General features: G+C 36.2%; 1 protein-coding gene across 1 annotated transcript in view; it reads right to left on the bottom strand.

The window, feature by feature from the left end:
- Window positions 1-8,905: 8,905 nt before the first annotated feature.
- The window catches only part of Smp_001050 (putative similar to Protein C20orf152 homolog), a gene marked incomplete at its 5' end in the record, with an annotated part of 21,167 nt that continues 9,679 nt past the window's right edge, over window positions 8,906-20,393 (bottom strand). Inside the window, 6 exons of the mRNA XM_018795194.1 lie at window positions 8,906-9,085; window positions 10,076-10,219; window positions 12,792-12,881; window positions 16,370-16,559; window positions 18,233-18,462; window positions 20,080-20,168. Of these exons, the coding sequence (XP_018649531.1) occupies window positions 8,963-9,085; window positions 10,076-10,219; window positions 12,792-12,881; window positions 16,370-16,559; window positions 18,233-18,462; window positions 20,080-20,168 (866 nt within the window). The 3' untranslated portion in view covers window positions 8,906-8,962. The remainder of the gene's footprint in view (window positions 9,086-10,075; window positions 10,220-12,791; window positions 12,882-16,369; window positions 16,560-18,232; window positions 18,463-20,079; window positions 20,169-20,393) is intronic.

Genomic DNA, 20,393 nt, shown 5'->3' with positions numbered 1-20,393 from the left:
TATTATAAGGCACATTGGCTACGGAAACTGGAGAATGGATTTTCGTACATTAGGAGAGGAATGTTAGTAGACTTGAATGTTTAGTCCACTAGTTTACGCGCCTAATAGAGGTTGCGTCGGGACAAGCAACTAATGGTCCAGAATGAATGTAAATAAAGTTTATAGCTATCTATAAGAAGAAATAATGCGGCAAATGGATAGCTAGTCAGTTAAAAGCGTCAGTTTTGATGTATCGTTTTGTGCTTCCTGGTATTGTTACCAGATAAATAACAGAGGTACTAGTGAAGGTGCAGAACGAAGGCATAACTCCCATAAGTGTGTTCTTGGTGGTATGCCAAGAGGATGCTCAAAAAGAGAGGGGAAAAGTGAGGGGTGAGAGTTAGAATAGATTGGTAATGACTGGTGAAATTAAATCACATATGATAGAATATATTTATCTGAAGTCAATTTAATTCATATGCTTTTCAATGGAAACGCTGAGATGGCATCATGAACACCATTTACAACTGAATCGAGGACGACACTGTCTCACTAGCAAAAAATCAATCCAATCTGTGTTATATCCCGACGAAAATAATGAATTGTAACTGTTAGGATCTGCCTATGCGCTAATACTATGCACATATTTTTAATGTATAATTGTTAAGTAACCAAACTATTCATATTTGTGTTCCTCTTATTACAAACTTTATTTCGATCTACAGATTATTATTATACGACTTACCGTTCTTGAGTTATGCCTAGTCTATCAATATCTGTCTCCCATATTCACAGCCACCTTATGCTTGATCATGTACAAATGTTGCTTCCTATTTTATGGTACGATATGGTCTGTTTGGTTTGTATATAAACCTGGTATGTTTGAAATATATGATTCATATCCCAGAGTCTGGGATTGGTGTTCTGAACTTAACAGGTAGGGTTAGGAGGGAATAAGGACCAATAAGTACTCTAGACTGCTCGTAAGGATTTATGCGTCATTGGTCCTGTCGATAAGTCACTGTTCTCTAATTAGCGGTATCATTACGTTATATATTAATAAGGCACAGGGTCACAAGTTATAACAATCTGAAAGTCTGTTTTTTAAGCAACAAGAAGTGACACCTTGAGACCTATCCATGCTAAAAAGATTATTTCTCCATATCACTTGAAACGTCCTTGAAATGTCAGGGTCTATTTTTTTGAAGGGGAGAAAGTGAGGATGCTACGGTCACGGTACCGTAAAATTGAGGGGCGATTTCATCAGAGGTATCCTCCGAAAGCTTATAGAAATCAAGAAATCTAGTACGATGGAATATCAGATTTTTTGTACAGCTTTTGTTTAGCAGAAGCCATGACAGCCCTTACTGTTGATTTTTCTCTTAGAGTCAGGGTTCCAGGGATATTGAGAAAGGAGGATACTTAAATTATAACCCCACTACTTACAGAGTTTTTTTACTCCCAGAGAAACAACCGAAGTCATATAGGCGAGGCTAATTACTGGACACGTTAACGGTTAGCTAGCTTTTGGAGAGAGCTTCTTGAGTCCCGGGATTTTCAAATATAAATTCTTACATTTTTATATGGACATCAGGTGAGGTGCGGAAATTTTGTTTTTGCAGGTACTGAATACATCATTATATGCGGAGAGTCTTCTGTATTAAAACCATCATTCAGTAGGCCAACTTTCAGGCGTATGAGTTTAAAGGAACCTAATTGTTTTACCAAGGTTCACTACAGACTTCATCCGACATACTAACAAACTCATCGAACTCAAGATAACTCTCAACAACAGGTTCAAAGCCTTATAAGATCTGCTGAAAGAAGAAACTGCTATGGAAGACAATTAGAATGGGATCAGAAAAGCACTAACTTCAACATGTCAGGAGGTTCTCAGCCGCAACAAGCATCATCATAAGGAATGAATCTCTATGGGAACCTTGGACAAGATTCAAAAAAAGAACGAGAAGACAGCATTTAACAGCAGTGGAACAAGAGCAGAGTAAGTCATGGCACAAGCTGAATACTCAGAGGCATACGAGAGAGTAAAAAGAGCATTATAGCTGACAAGCAGAAAAAAACGTGGAAGTCCTAGCAACAATAGCGGAAAAAGCCTCAGGAGAAGAAAATATGAGTCAGCTTTATGACACATCGAAGAAACTAGAAGGGAGATATGGTAAAGCAGAGAGACCAGTCAAGGACTGTAAGATCCAAACCTAGATTCCAATAGGTCTGGATGTGGCCGAATAACCGATGAATAGTTTATACACTCGTGCCCCAGTCGAAATCAAAACAAGGTATTTTGGGTGACACGGTTCTGAAACTCATCATATATACAAATGTACGAATTTACTTGAACGAATATTATCACCCGGTTATTCAACCAACAATTGATACAAAAATATTCAATCTAAGTTACAATAAATAGCAAAGTGATAAGAATTTTTGAAAATTACCAAAAAAACACCAAAGGATAAGCGTTATTCTATCCTTTCTGGATAGATCAAGTGAGATTTCGTTTGAGCGGCTATTTTATAACACAGTGTTTCGATTTCTGGGGAAGTGCTCCAAATTACAACCAAAATGCACGATCCCAGTCAAAATCAACCGCACAATCAAATAGCGAGCAGCCAATATGGCAGACGCCAAAATAATAGCAATTAAAACAAACTAGATACAGCTCAGTAAGACACATAGAGACTCAATAAAAAACGATAGTAAAACCAAGAAAATTGAACGTTACAGCCTTAATTAGCATAAAAAATGTTGACAGAATATACAAATAAAGAAAACGTAAGGAAGAAATCACAAGTGTATGCATGGAGGGATTTTCACTTGCAAAATGGATCCAACAAGGACAAAGAAGGAAAGAAAATCATGGAGATTCAAGAACTGGGGAAAAGTTGGGTAGAATACTTCGAGGAACTTTTGAATAGACCAGCCCCACTGAATTCAACGGATATCGAAGCAGCATCTACAGACCTTTCTATAGATGTCACTCCACCAACGACCGAGGAAATCAAGATGGCCATCAGACATATTGAGAATAGGAAGGCAGCAGGACCTGACAATATACCATCTGAAGCACTGAAGTCAGACATTGAAGTAACTGCAACCATGCTATACTTTCTATTTAAAAAGATTTGGGAGGAGGAACAAGTGCCAACGGACTAGAAAGAAGGATACCTCATCAAGATACCAAAGAAAGGAGATCTGGGCTAATGTGAGAATTACAGAGGCATCACGCTACTATCGGTACCAAGAATAGTTTTCAACAGCGTGTTGTTGAAAGATTCAGTAAACGCTCATCTTCTAAATCAACAGATCGGATTCCGCAAGGATCGGTAGTTCACAGACCAAATAGCAACATTACGGATAATCATTGAGCAATTGATTGAATTGGAACTCGTCACTATACATGAACTTCCTTGATTATGAGAAGACGTTTCACAGAGTGGATAGGAGAATGTTATGAAACCTTCTTCGACACTACGATTTGAGTAACTGAGATTGTCAACATCGTCTGGAACTCTTAGGACAGACTACAGCACAAAGTCGTTCATAGGGTGCAGCTGAGAGACGCATTCTAAGTGAGGACCGTTTTCAGACAAGGCTGTTTACTCTCCCCCTTTCTCTTTCTTCTGGAGATTTGTTGAATCATGAAGACCTCGACATCCTAGAGGAAAATTATAACTAAGGGTAATCATAACAGTCAAAAACATTTATGATAATATCTGTGTTAACTTAGCTACCAACAACGCTGATCTTGAGGCCATAATCCCTCAGGACATTCTATTGTTTAGGAATTCCGTTTCATGAATAGCGCAAGACAGTTGGAGTTAATCTACGTGATAATTTGTATAAAGTCAACATTTGTCAGGTTTGTACACTGTATTTATACACTCAACAAGCTAGGTGACTGTCGCGAGCGCTTGAGTTTGGAACTCAAAACAAAAATATGCTACTGACCATGTGTTGGAAATACGTCTGTTAAAACGGATAACACTTAACGAGAACGTACGCACATTAGTAACTGACCTTTGGGTCCATTACTTGCGCAGTCCTAACTTCTGTGAGCAAATTCCTACTAGGGTATCTAAAATGCGGAAATCGCTAGGTTTGATTCTTCGTAACTTCTTTCGAGATGAATCTAAAATCCCTCTTTACAAGGAATGTGTAAGACCTATCGTTGAATACGGTTCATCCTCATTTTCCAACCCACACCAATTGGACATACTGAAGGTGGAAGGAATACGATGTGGTTTCACTAGCAAAATGTGTAAAACCGGTCCTCTCATTGAATGTTGTCCTCGATACCATATTACAGGACGTAAACCCTTCTGGAAAAGAAGGAATAGGTTCAGTTTGATTCCCTATCTTGAGCTCCGTAAAAATCTTACTTCAGTTGTAATGTAGTTCTTACTTAGGGCCCACATGTATACGATTTTCAAGATAATGTGCCCAAGATCAAAGTTAAAAAATACAGATCAGTTACTCTGGAAAACTCCTGCCTCATTAAGTAGGCATTAATGTGAAACAGTTTTTCCTCTGAAAAACGCATGGCAGATGGATTCAACATGTTTGTAAGACATCTTGTTAAAGTCCTTGCTTGCACTGGTCTGCCACGAGAGAACACATCGGCGCCACACTCAGACATTATAGGCCCTCTACATGTCTAAACCACATCAGACTGTGGTTTTTGTTTTCCCCTACTTTTCTTCTTTGTACTGAGATTGGATACTTTTCCTTCACTATTTTTTACTTGAAATGGACAGGTAACTCACTGGACCTATCGATACCACTCAACTATAGTCGGTCGCAAGAAACTTTCCTTTACTACCTTATAGAATTATGAAGTCAACCTAACGGTTTCCTGCTTACTACCAGTGGTCTTGCATCTATGGCACCTGTGACCCATCAACTGATTAGGATAGCACCAAGTTAATGTGAGTTCTTTCTTGTCTATTTTTTTCAGCTTTCTACTCTCACATACACTATGTTGACTTACCACTATTTTTATCTCATCACCCATTGTTTTATCTTTAACTACTATGTTCCCACACTTTTCTACCAACTTCGGTAAACATTTATTCCACACTATACTCTTCTTAATGCCTATACTTTGATCGACAACCCATATTTCATACTATAGTCATCCGAATCATTGTATCGATGCCTTACCCAACAGTCCATAACTTGTAACTGCTTGGTAAGCTTGTAAAATGGTACATACAAAAATAGTGTTTTCCAACAGGATGTGGAATACAGAGAGTCGTGTGAGGTATAATATTTATCTGAAAATATGATTAAATGAGCTTAAAATCACAAAGGGAGGGAAGGTGGAGTTACTGACCAACAAGCATTGATGGTGAGGGCGATGATTTCAATCCACCCATATTTGTGGGCTGGAATATTTTATTTGTATCAGGCTCTCTGTGACGAGGCAACCAGTAAACAATACTGAGGTTGTTCTCCTAAGCTCGTTATATAGATCCATGTCTCCAATTTTATGCTGGATCAGCTGCCCTACCAAGACAATCTTTAACATATTAACTCAAACATTTACATTAGGATCTGGTGGCTGGTATCAACTGACGAAAAAGAAAACTAAAAGCGATCAGACAATAAAAGATATAGTTATGAGTGTTTCTCAACACTTTATTCTCTTGATGCACTTTCTATTCTAATAAACATCCTTCTTTATTCTAACTTCGACTTCTCTTACATCATTTGAACCCACTCCCCCTTGTTACATATTACAACCAATTGTTCTCTATTACCATATTCTCTCACTGAAGGCTCCAACCACATTTCACGCCAGCAAGATGAGCTAGTATGAGTTTAATCTACTAATTTATCATACTTCTGTCTGTTCCACAGCGAGCATTGTTTAGCGTTTATGTCTAAATGCCTTGCTGCTTCTTGGTTTCTATTTTTTCAGCATCACCTCAGGACACAGCTATGAAGCTTATGACGCCTAAGACGAAGTTGGCGTATGCCTTTCTTAAATTCACATGGATGAGCACTGCTGAGGAGTCCCGCAATAGAACAAAACGACCGTCTAGTGTTTCCAGGTTTTCCTTGGTGGTCTAGCTTCAATTGACTCACGCTTGCAACTATACCAAGCAGTCTGCAAATTTCTTTATAACAACTATAAACTTAAAAAGTTGTATTACATAAATACTTAACGCGAACAGAATTCTAACACAATAATGACGAGTTTTAATTTTGTGTGCGACGTGGACGCGATGCTATTTTTGAAAAATATAGTAAAAATTCCACTCAGTGCTATACTAAAACATAGAACTAACCATTAACTCTCTGAGACATCCGCACGAATGTACTGTTTATTGATAACATTCATTTAACAACCCTATTTGGGAGGCCTACTAATATTGTAACTTATAGATTATGCCTGTAAAAATGGCATGTACATGTAGAGTTATGGTTCAGATTTGTCATTAGTACTGCTATAATGATAGGCGTAATCCTAAAATTGCAGATTTGTCATGATGTGACTATCTAATCCATGAGATCCTACATGGCAGTCCCATCATTGTCTGCTCTGACTCGTTGTATCGTAAGATTCAGCAGCATAACATCTAGCAATTTTGAAGAAGACATTTGGGCTAAAGATTGAAAAATATATTCAATAAGGGTAAAGACATGTTATACAGAACGATAACGTTTGCAAGGCTTAGCCATGCCATCCAATTGAACGAATTATCCCCGCGCTCACCGTTATTGACCTTCGCTTAGTGTTAAATGTTGAATATCTATTTCTCAGTTATCTCATGTTGAGCTTTGAGGATTGTGTGTTTAGGACCAATACCACTACATGCCTGCCCTGGCAGAAATATACCATATTATGTCATACTATTTATTAACGCCTGGATGACTAAGCCATGCCATCTTAATTAATTGTTCCGGCGTCCAACTTTTCTAGCCTTCCCCAAGTGTTAGCTAGTACAAACCTCCTCCGGTGTCATACATTAATCTTCAAGGATCGTGTAGTTAATAACCAGTGTCACTACAATTGCATCTGCTTGATTACATTTATTGTAGATCTGTTTCCATTGGTTTGCGATGCAAGTAGGTTCGTTCGTCAACGTTCCGTTTTGTTGTTCAACAAAGCTGCGTACGACTACAAAACAATTTACAACTGTATACAACATTTTAAGTTTCAGAAAAACTCGCCAATGAAGCATCGTCCGTCCATTCTGAATTCTGTCACGAGCAGTTAACTTGACAAACCATAGGTGCCTTCCGTCAATTATTCTAGTTAACCAGTGGATGATGATTTGTCTAATTTAAATAATGTTATTCTCAGGTATGAAGGGTGGTTGACCTGGGTTGACTGAACGAAATCCACAACTTAGGTGAATGACTTGACAATGATCACTTGCTGACTACCACTGAATGTGTCTGCTCAGAGGATGCCACAACACCCATAAGTTTAATTCAGAACTTAAACCTTCGTTGTTGAACCTCATGTACGCGGATAACCGAGACGACATTCCGGATATTCCCTTCTTAGCCCTACTGTCAGTCAGCAGTGACGACGTATATTACTTTCAGTTCAACTACCAGATATTGTGAGCTACCTTATTACCAAAAATGTAAAAAGAGGATATTTCGGCAATCGATAGACAAATTAACTCATATAACCGATCTATTAGTTTGTCTGTACTGAAATACCGTTTACTGGCTCCCGCATATCCACTTGGGCTAAACCTGATCGTGACAAGTCCGGCTGACTGATGTATACATGTATCCTGATTAGTTCATGATATAAGTGAGAATTAAAAACTGAAGCATAACGTTAATCGTTATTGTTATCAGTTTCCGGACTCTCTCGTTTAACCTTCAACTGTTTGGAAAAATCGTTATTTTGAGTAGGCTTCCCTGACTTCAATTCGTACCTGGTATTCGCTAGTCTGTTTTTTAATCGCAATAGTCGGTAAAATGGTTTTGAGAATGATCTATTAGACATTGAATACTGGCTGTTAGCATACCATCCACGATAAGCAATTCAGATTCGGTACAGCAACCATAGTAGAACTTTTAGTTGGGAAGATTACGTGTTGTCCAAGTATATATATATAGGGAGTCATTTGACACTAATTTTTTATGCACTCACTCAAGCCAAATACCTATTATGAAGATATGATTTACTGTATCACATTTTTGGTCATCTGGTAGCCTCATATGAACTGAATAAAAATAGAAACATATACATAAGAGTATGGTGAAGAAGAGTGATAGCTTTTTCAGTTACTTGGGAAGCCCTTCTTTTAATCCCTATTATAATTCCTGTATCAGTGGTATATGCATATATATTACCACTAATGTACTTTTCTTCCACATTACCTTCAATCACTGAACAGCACAATATAGTTCACAAGATATTGTAGTGATCTACTTTTCTTGACGAAAACGCGATTGGTATAATGGAAACAATTATTATTATAACCAATTGTACTTGTGATTGTTTTACTGTACACAATTTTGTTTAACTGTATCAAAATCACTCTTCGTCCGGTTGTCCATCTTGTCCGCTCAAATTTTCTTACGCTCTACTCTTATTACCTGTACTCGTTGTCACGTCTCGATATTCTTTCGATACCACGAGATCGCTAATAAATATACTTTATCTGGACTAATTACAGAGTTCTGGTTTACGAGCTATCAAAGGAACCAAGTCGATTTTAGGCTCGTAATCTTACTGTAGTGGTGATCATAGTCAATTGAGACTTGATACTCATCTACAATATCTAATCACTTAGATATTTGATCTTATTTCATTTTGATCGACACTATAAACTAGATCAACATGACGATGATTGTTACTTTATGATCAATCAGTTTTATCAATACTCTTTCAACAAGTGTCTTTTATCGTTTTCAAAAGTGAACGTAATACATTACATTATTATTGCAAGGTATATATATGACTGATATCATGAATTAGTATCAAATTGACCTATACATTACATGATCTAGTACAAGAAGTCATGTCTTGAATTATATGATGACGATACATTTTCCACTGCCTATAAGTATTCAATTTTGATTCTAATTCTTCAACACTAGGAAATGGTTGAACCTATTTAAATATTAAAAAAAATTATTCGAAGAAAGAAGGTGTGGTGAATGAGAACATAAGTGGGAGCGATGGAATGTATCTAAACATACAAAATTACAGAACATCTTAGTTACATCTAAGAACCATACACAGTAAATACTTCACTTGTAAAATATCAATCAATTATCTCGGACTTCATTGTCCATTCGTTTCCATAGCAGCTATCCTCTGTCCTCGTTCTCTTTTCTTCAGTTTTAACCTTCTTCTGCCAGGTATTTCATTTTTGATTGATGATACATACTACTTATATTTATCGACATCAGTAGCATACACCATAGAGGTATTTTTAAAACTGTAACTACTGAAACTTTGGCAGCACCATTGATGAACACGGTGGATCAGATGCAGATGTGAGGGCGAGGATCGGCAAAGCGAGAGCAGCATATTTACAACTCAAGAACATCTGGAACTCAAAACAATTGTCAGCCAACATCAAGATCAGAATTTTCAATACAAATGTCAAGGCAGTTCTACTGTATGGGGCGGAGACGTGGAGAACTACGAAAGCCATTATCTAGAAGATACAAGTGTTTATTAACAGTTGTCTACGCAAGATACTTTGGATCCGATGGCCAGACACTATCAGCAACAAGTTATTGTGGGAGACAACAAACCAGATTCCAGTGGAGGAAGAAATCAGGAAGAAACACTAGAAGTGGATAGGACACACTTTGAGGAGGTCACCCAACTACGTCACAACGCAAGCCCTCACATAGAATCCTGAAGGCCAAAGGAGAAGAGGAAAACCAAAGAACTCATTACACTGAGAAATGGAGACAGACATGAGAAGAATGAACAAAAACTGGATAGAACTAGAAAAGAAGGCCCAGGACAGGGTGGGTTGGAGAATACTGGTCGGGGGCCTATGCTCGATTGGGAGTAACAGGCGTAAGTAAGTAACTACTTAAACTGTACCTACTAGAAACGCAGGCAACATAATTTATTACTTACTTTAGATCGTAACCAATTTAAAAAATTTGTTGGACAATGTTCAATAAAAAATGTTTTATTAATTGCAACACATTCAGCTCCATCAGATACTAATGAAACGGATGTTGTACCACCGAATGGTTCAAATGCAATCGATTCTAAACCCTAATAAATAAATGAGAAAATGAAACTTATAGAAAAAAAAGATTATTATCAGAAGGGGTTTGGTGGAGATTTTAGTAATTTTATAGAGTTGAAATCATGAGTCAATTGAAGTTAGACCACCATAGAAAACCTCGAAGCAATGGACGGCCGTTTCATCCTATTATGGGACTCCTCAGCAGTGCGCATCCACGATCCCGATTATATCACGATTATGTTATATATTAGCGGGATACATTTTTAATAAACCTACTCACATACTAAATCCTTATGATATGTGTATAAAGAGATCAAACTAGACAATTTATAAGATAAAGGAAAAATAAAGGTAATTAAGGAAAGAATAGGAGCATGTAGTATGTGGTATGGAGTGGGTTACTTATATCTACATAAGTAGTATATAGTGAGAGTCTGGCATAGAATGTATTTTGGCAGAAGATCGATAAGGAAAGAACAAGAATGAAGCGTAATCGGTATGAAAATGCATGAACAATGAAGATGGATGGAGAAGATGGGCTGATATTTCCAGAAGAAACAATTAAGATTGAGACAATTGATTGATAATTTGCAAAGTAACTGTTTATTGTATGGTTGTCAGATTTTAGTCAGATAGTTTGTAATTTGTGCTTTAACACATTCAATTGTCTCCACCCGTGTCCTTGATTACTACACTGGTACTAATGTAGTGAACGGGAACACAAGTGGGGACAATCGAATGTACTTCAGTACAAAATTACAGAATCTCTTGGTAAAATCTGAGAACCATACAGTAAATATACTTCATTTATAAAATGTCAATCAATCGTCTCAGATTTCATTGTTCTTTTGTTTCCACACCAATCATTCTCTGTTCTTGTTCTCTTCTATTCGATCTTCTTAACCTTCTCCTTCCGAGTATTTCACTTTCGATTGATGATACATACTACTTATATCTATCGACATCAGTACCTCACGCCACACTATGATATCACGCCTACATGGGTTATTCTAGCGTTTGGATAGATCAATTGGTTTATTTTTCTTATGTCACTATCCCCCCTTATCAATTATTCGTTCATAACATCAATTATTTTTATTTGAGTGTGTGTGTATGTGTGCATTGCTTACCCTATTCGTTACATATCATCAGCTTACTTATGTATGGCTATAAATATTGAGTTACACTTCATCAAATGGGATTGGTATGTTTGCTTTCTCGCTTTACTACATTTGACTTTCCCACTCCTCAAATGAGTATCTGTGATAAATTCCTCCAATTTATTCGGTACTTGATTTGTTATACCCCGATAACAATAAAGGAATGGTAACTTTAGGATTCATTTATGGAGCAATATGTTACGTGTAATTCCTATTGTATAATTGTTAAGTAATTAAACTATTCATATTCGTGTCCTCCTTACTATAAGCTTTATTTTGACCCTTGGACTAATATTGTACGATTTACCATTCTTGAGTTATCCCTAGTCTGTTCATTGCTGCCTCCCACATTCACAGCCACATTTGGCTAAACCTTGTACAGATGTTATTTTCTATTTTATTGGTACGATGTGGTCAGTTTGTTTGGTATATAAACTCAGTATGCTTGAAATACAATGATTCATATTGCTGAGGCTGTTATTGGTGTTTTGGACTTAACTGGCTGGGCTATGCAGAAGCAGGATCAATAAGCACTTTAGACTGCTCGTACGGTTTTCATGTGTCACTGTTCCAATCGATAATTCCCTGCTCCCTGATTGACGGTCTTATCACGTTCATACATTGACAAGGCATCCACTCGGTTATAAGTTATAACCATTTCTCATTACCGCTATCTCTCAGACGGGATTAACTTAGGTGTAATATAAGGGGTTAAATGGAAGATTTATGTTCATAGAATAGTTATTAATTCTTTTTCAATTGAAATCAAATCTTGGACCATTAAAAGTGAACTCACAAAGTTTCAACAATGAAATAAGCAGGATTTTCATAGTTGAAATCATGAGTCAATTGAAGCTAGACCACCTTGGAAAACCTGACCGGCATGCAACGGTGTTAATGTCTAGTATCAACCAATCCACGAAGTTTGAACAACCGTTTACCGATTGTTGTTATCTCACAACAAACGTGGTTGAACTCCACTGGTCACTGCTTCTCACTCGAACTCCAGGACATGTATCTTGAAGTCAGCCACTAGTGAGCATATGATTATAATCAGAAGAGGTTTTGTGGAGATTTCAAAAACTCACTGAAGACAATTGGTGAATGGTTGCCCAAACTTCATGGATTGGTTGAAGTTAGACATTAACACCGTTGGATGCCGGCTTAGTAGTCTATCGGTTAAGTGCTCTGGCGCAAGACTGGCAGGTCGTGGATTCAAATCTCGCGAGTGCGGGATCGTGGGTGCGCACTGCTGAGGAGTCCCACGGCAGGACGAAACGTTCATCCAGTGCTTCGAGGTTCTCCATGGTGGTCTAGCTTCAGTTGACTCATGGTTTTAACCATGAAAATACTGAGATCTCCACAAAAACCCCTTCTGAAAATAAGCAGGAATTATTAATGTACATTCTTAATGAATGAGGAAAAGAAGTCAACTTACAAATACACTGCTGGGTTCCAATATTTTCAATTCTATAAATATTTTGTCATTTTTATTATCTAATTTCTTAGCTGAATTTTGAGAATTTAACTAAGAGAAAGGGATAAGAGTAAGGAAAGAAAGAGAGTAGTCAAGACATTGCTAATCATGATGACACAGTAATTAAAACCTTTAGATAAAACACAATGTAAAGTGAATACGCTACTGAGATGGCGGAGAAGATTTGTAGCTTGGGTGAATGATTTTGATAGAGTTTTGTTCACTGGGCTGGATGGTTTAGTGGATAAAAACAGGACCAAAAATCTGATGTAGGTTTGTTCTCTGAGCTGGATGGTTTGGTCGTGGGGCTTTCATCGTCCTTCTGAATGACATCATCAGTACAAACTTCGGGTAAAAGTGAAGTGTTTGAATTTCTCCACATGTGATTCACAGCTTGTCTTGTGCACCTCGGTGTTGATTGGTTCTTATTGACCTTAAATGTGTCATTACTTATTTCAAACCAATAGAAGATAGAACCAAAATGAAGAAGTAAACAATGATAGGTTTAAGGTCAACAAGAACCAATCAACATCAAAGTTGACAGGACAGGCTGTGAGTCATATGTGGAGAAATTCGAACACTTCACTTCTACATTGGTACATAACTGCTACCGGAAGTTTGTTCTGATGATGTTGTTCAGAATAACAATGAGAGCTCCACGACTAAACCATCCAGCTCACAGATCAAAACTCTATCAAAATGAATACGCTTCATTAGCAAAAGAAAGAAACCTAACATTAATGTCATATGTAAATGTTTATTGATAAAGAACACAATATCTACAGAACTGGTTAAACCTTATCAGTATATGGATTTCTTGGACGAATACTTTCATTTTAACTTACTTTCAATTACATACATATAGATTGTGTTTTCAAAATGGGATGACATTTTAACTCAAAATGTGTATTTCTTTGTTTCTATCTTAAATATTTACAACTGAGATATCTTAAGATTAATAATAAACTAATGAATAGGATAAGATGGTGGTTGGAGGTGGTCAACAGGAAACCCTGGACCCGAATTTCGTGCTATTCGGCAATCATCAACAAGGTGTACCTGTAATCTTGAGGGAACTGGTACTCCCTGACTACCTCCAACCACCATCTTATCTCAACATAGTGCACGCAATGCCGAGCCACCTAGACTATTGGCCACATTGCAACTTGGTCGATAGCATTCGATCAGCACTAAGATGAACTTGACACGCATGACATTGATCACCACCCAGTGATCAAACAATTGTAATGAATAGGATATATACCCGTAAATTTGTAGCATATCCGTCTCTCATTGTCTAATCTGTGTGCTATATCAAGTATTTTCAAGTAATTTTCCGTTCATTTAGTTAGTATGGTGTATAAAAGTATGATTTTTTTTATTGAGGATAACATTTTACCCTATAGCTTTTGCTTTATTTGCTTCTTTTCATCAGACGAATTGAGATGTCTTGCAGTGAATCGTTCATAGAAGATATAAGTCGGTAACAATCGACAACTGGGATGAAATCCTAAGTGCTGTTCGTGCTTTAATATGTAGGCACTTATCCATTAGGTAAACGAGAAATTGCTCGAAAATGCTAGACGTTACACTTTTTTGAACATTGAAAAAGGTAGTAGTTATCCTTACCAATAAAGTAACTGGTAGTGTAATGGACGATCACCATATAGATATACTCACAGTAAGCCTAGTCATAAGACACTAGTAATAACTAAGCTTGAGATTATAAACGATTATTCAGGTTAGATGATTTGAAGAAAGCACAATGATGAGTTAAATTTCAATCATCTGTAAGAGAGACCAACAATCAATGGAAAATTCCATATAGAATCTTATGAATCATTTGTGATTCACACAAACAAATTGACATCTACAATTTTTAGAATTTCAAAGATACATTCGAAATTACATACAATGGAACTAATATAAGCTATTTTGTTCTATAGAGTTGAGATCATGAGTCAATCGAAGCTAGACCACCATCGAAAACCTGGAAGCATTGGTTCTAGTTATAGATCACTCTTTCGAGAAGAATTATAAATTAATATAAGGTCCAAAGTGTGAATCAGAAACGGAAATTTTCAGATTCACGTTAATATTTATATTCTAAATAAAGTGTTATAAAGTTTCAAAATGTTTCACACCTTTCATTTTTCTATGAATTTTCTGTAGTTTATGAACTACATGTTCCTATTCATTGTAGTGCTAGAACAGCGTGAAAATTTCATTTAAAAAGTCAAACTACTTACAAGTAGTATAAAATATATTGAAAAAAATGAGGCTGAAGATAAGACCTATTCATACGAATAAGGTTGATCATATACATAATCACATGAAAATCAAGTTCAACAAATAGACATCTTTATAACCAGTGCTTCTAACCAGAATCAGGATTGTTATTTGAGAGTAAATGATGTGAATATTTTTACACTTCAGTGAGTTGAAAAGTTGGTAGCAGGTAGAACAAGAAAGAATTCTTGGGCATTAATTATTTTAAATAACAACAGTCTGTATTGATTTCTGTTACAGATAGCTGTACGTTTTTTCAAATGATCCAATTAGGAAGTTTATTGTAAAGAGACTCAGATCCTTTTAACTCAAAAGTTTACGAAAATAATGAATAAATAAGTGTAGTTATAGAGTAACAATATGCATCATGGAACTAATTAATTCTGATATGTCTATATTATCTTTTCAAGGATTTTAAAACAGCACTCGAGATGAATGTGAAGCATAATGATCAAAAGATAGGAATATGTTACTATCATACAAAATAGGATCAATACTGAACAATCACAAACCTCAAATTGTCATGTATTCAGGAATCAATCATTGAGTCAAAAGGACAGCCAGCGAGAGATTACCTCTTTGAAGTAAGTGAGTAACAACAAGGTTTTAAGGGGAACTATAAAACGATCAAACATGGTCAAATTAGTCAAGGAAGCTATAGACAAACAAAAATAGAATAATCTCAGAGTTTCAAGATTCAGCAACCTATTCAAAGCAAACAACTCACTGAGTAGCTTGCTTAGAGTAAACTAAATGATGGAAGCGAGAAGAAATTATCTTGCATGTGAAATAAATATGTTGGGTTATGTTGGTAAGGGTTGGTTATTTTCACTTTTAATTACTCTAGTTTACTGGGATGATCCGCCATTCTGCACAAACAATACTTCATCACCATTACAACAAAGAAACAACAGACATACTATTAAAATTATGTAACATCAATTAAACTACTGACAATTATTAAGTAGTATACCCATACACACAAAAAAAGTGAAGCTGAGATAAATGAATTCAGAAACCAGAAAGGAATTAATAAATTTTAGCGTAATTGGAATTGTGGCTTGCAACGAAATCACTGACACATATTCACTCATAATTAGTACCCATCCACTGGATATAATCCATATCTTAGTGTTATTGACATTCATATTAAGAACAGATTCATGAGAAACTTGCTAATCAACAAGGGGATACTACATGAATTCAGGAATACATTTAACTGGCTTAACTTTGTCTTATAGCTAACTTACTTTCGATTTCGCATTGTGACAGGACGATTCAAAGTAATACTGTAAGTCAGTTCCAGGTCTATGAGTTTTAATTGTTGATTTTAAATGTTTCGGTTTTAATTCAACATCTTTAAGAATTCGACATTGTCCTGTTTTAACAATATATATCCAATTACTTTGATTACTGTCAATACAGATGGTTACATTACGTCTGTAAATAAGGCAACAAATAGGAGAAACACATAAATATAGAACCAGACAAGAATAAACTAAATTAAAATATAGATAGGTGGCTTATGAAGCTATTTTATGAATAAAAAAAGGTTCCCGTTCTAAACTATGCCGCCAGATTATCTTCAAAAGTACCTGCAAGTAATGAATAGTCGTTTGGATTTTATTTCGGATTAATCAATAGTTCATATTATGACCTCATACAAAGCAGTAAAACAAATTATGTTATCACAGCATGATTTAAGTGGAGGAAGAAATCAGAAAGAAACGCTGGAAGTGGATAAGATATACACTGAGGAGATCACCTAAATGCGTCACAAGACGAGCCCTCACATGGAATCCTGAAGGTCAAAGAAGAAGAGGAAGACTAAAGAACACATTATGCCGAGAAATGGAGGCAGACATGAGAAGAATGAACAACAATTGGATAGAACTAGAAAGGAAGGCCCAGGACAGAGTGAGTTGCAGAATACTGGTCGACGGTCTATGCTGGATTGGGAGTAACAGGAGTAAGTATGTAAGTAAGTAATAGGTACTTAATTAGAAGAATTTCGATACAAAATTGATTTATAATTTACAAACAATATAACATAAAACAACAATTAGTAAGGTAAATGGTAACTGACAATTACCACAATATCAAATTATTATAAATCAACTCTTTAGTAAATATTTATTAGCATTGATTGTATGAATCTTCCTACTATTGATATCTAGAACTGTATTAGATCAGTCTCTTTTTAACATATGTGTATTCTGTACAGATTGTTTCTGTTATATCCTAGCGAAGACATGGGTACGGGTAACTTCCGGGACCTATTAATGGACTATTATTCTACAAATATATTCTTATTGTTTAACTATTGAGTAATTAGATTGTGTATATCTATATTCATGTTATTATAAGCTTCATTTTGACCCATGAATTATTATTATACGATTTACCGTTCTTGAGTTATGTCCAATCTCCCACATTCACAGCCACTTTCGATAAATCTTGTACAAATGTGCTTGGTTTGTATATAAACCCAGTATGTTTGAATTACATGATTCTAATAGAGGAGGCTGAGATTTGTGTTCTGGACTCAACAGGTGGAGCTAGACAGGAAGAAGGATCGGTAAGGACCGTAGACTGCTCGTACGGGTTTATGCGTCATTGTTCCGGTCGATAGGTCACTGTACCATTAAGTCATATATTAATGGGGCACAAAATCACAAGTTATAACATATGCCCGCTGCGAAAGAGAACAAACGAGCTTTAAAATAAAGAGGAAATTAGGAAAAGACGTTGGAGGTGGATAAGACATACATTGAGGAAATAATCAAACAGAATCACGAAGCAAGCGCTAACTTGGAATCCTGAAAGGGAGGCCTAAAAGATGAAGACTAGGGAACACACTACAACTAGAATTGGAAACAAACATGAAAAGGATGAATAGCAACTGAAAACATCGGGAAAGAATTGTCTACAATAGAGTTGGATAGAGAATGCTAGTGGACAGCCTATACTTCTCCATGTGAAGTAACAAGCAGTATATATATAGCTTACTGAAATCTAAAGGGAAAAACTTTTCCCTATTCATTAGTTTATTAAGTGAAATCTCAACGCTCAACCCCTCCCCCCCAAAAAACTTTTTTGAAGAAGTAACTTACCTAAAAAATGTAAATAATAAAATGGTACTATCCACTCCATTTAAATGATTGACAACTTGTTTTGGTATGAATTGTATAGTACGTAAAAATGTTATATGATCAGCTTCATGATTTAGGGTATTTTGCATAAAGATTTGATTAAATTCATTATTAGACATAACTAATAATTCAACTGGTGTTTTACATATAATTGTTGCACTACGTTTACCACCATAAATTAAAGCTAATTCCTATACGAAAAATAAGATAAGAATAAAAGAGATAATAGTTTCATAAAATTTGGGGACTCCTTAGTAGTGCGAATGTACGGTACCTCCCCGCGAGATTCGAACCCAGGACCTATCGGTCTCGTGAACGACCGCTTAACATCTAGTGACTGGCTTCGAGAGGTATTTCCTGGAGTTCTAGTGAGAAGCAGTGACCAGTGGAGTTCGATCGGATCTGTTGTGAGATAATAACTCACTGAAGACGATGGTGGATGTGTCGCTCAATTTCGTGAATTGGTTGAAGATAGACATTAAAACTGTTGAATGCCAGCCGGCTCAGTGGTTCTAGAGGTAAGGCGTTCTCACACGAGACTGATAATTCCTGGATTTGAATCTCACGGGGTGAGATCGTGGATGGACACTGCTGAGGAGCCTCACAATATGACAAAATGGACGTTCAGTGCTTTCAGATTTTCCATGGTGGTCTAGCTTCAATTGACTGATGATCTCAACTATTAAAATTACAATAATATACACAAAAACCCCTTCTGACAGATAATTTATAAGTTGTTTTCATTATGAAATACTATCAGCTAAAGAATACTCAATAATACACATTGATGATATTGTAAAACAGATCAAATACGATGCCTTATGGTTTCAGTGTTAGTGTACTGAACGAGAACACTAATGGGGACAATCAAGAGTATCTAAATACAAAATTACAGAATCTCTTAGCGAAATCTGATGATGTCGTTCAGAAGAACGATGAAAACTTCACGACCAAACCATCCAGCTCAGAGAACAAAACTCCATTAAAATGATCCACCTGAGCTACAAATCTTCTCCATCATCTCGAAATCTGAGAACCATACAATAAATTCGTCATTTGTAACATGTCAATCAGTTGTCGCAGACTTCATTGTTCCTGTATTTACCATACTAATTGCTTTGTGTTCCCGTTCTTTTCCTCCTCGATCTTCTCGACCTTCCGCTGCTAGGAATTTTATTCCTGATTGGTGTTATATACTACTAATGACGACCTAAGTAGTAATCAACATCTTAACACTTAAACTCTGGATCATGAAGTTGTAATCTAATACTCTAACCTTAATTAATTCTAAATATTAGCTCAATGATTATAACCAATAGTTGTCTCATTCTCTACATATATGAACTTCACCATAGTTTCTGTACATATCTATATTTGTCAATCATACCACTCAATTTATGTTAATAAGTGACGAACATCAACTGGAAATGTAAAACAAGTCATCTAAGTGGTGGCTTTGAGAAGATATAAAAACGTTTAAACGTAAAGTTACCATGCAGCGGAATTGTTCGACCTCTGAGAATTTCAAAGGATGTGTTGAACATGGATAGGATTAATGTAATACGACAAATAAGGATTACATTTTAGAGAATAAGATTTATATACTTTAGATTTAAAAAGCATGAATAACAACTAAAACGAACTGGAAAGGATTGCCCAGGACAGGGTTGGATGGAGAATACTGTTGAGCGGCCTATGCTACTCCACGAGGGGTAACAGGTGTAAGTAAGTAAGTAAGTTGTATAAAGCAAGGTTTTATGTATTCGCTAATTTTGATCGCATTATATGCATATGAGTGAACTACTTACTCCAAAACTTTGTCCAGCTTTTAAAAAAGCTACAGTCTCTTCATAAGGTTCTCCTGTTTGTTTATTTTTCCTTGATACACTAACAACCACTAAAAGTTTGGGAGAGGGAAAAAGGAGGAATACATGAATTATAAACTGATAAAGATTGAAGGAAAAGTTTTGTGGATGTTATGCTTGGAAACAGTTGTAGTCATGAGCTAACTTCAACCGAAGAGTTTCTGTCACATAGATAACAGAAGGGAGGTTTGTGGATATTTAGTATTTTCATAGTTGAAAGCGTGAGGCAATTGAAGCTAGACCACCAGGGAAAACCT

Source organism: Schistosoma mansoni, chromosome 1 (genome assembly GCF_000237925.1).
Source record: "Schistosoma mansoni strain Puerto Rico chromosome 1, complete genome".
NCBI lineage: Eukaryota > Metazoa > Platyhelminthes > Trematoda > Strigeidida > Schistosomatidae > Schistosoma > Schistosoma mansoni.
The sequence above is the reverse complement of the archived record's forward strand: the minus strand, read 5'-3'. Positions and strand labels throughout refer to the sequence as shown.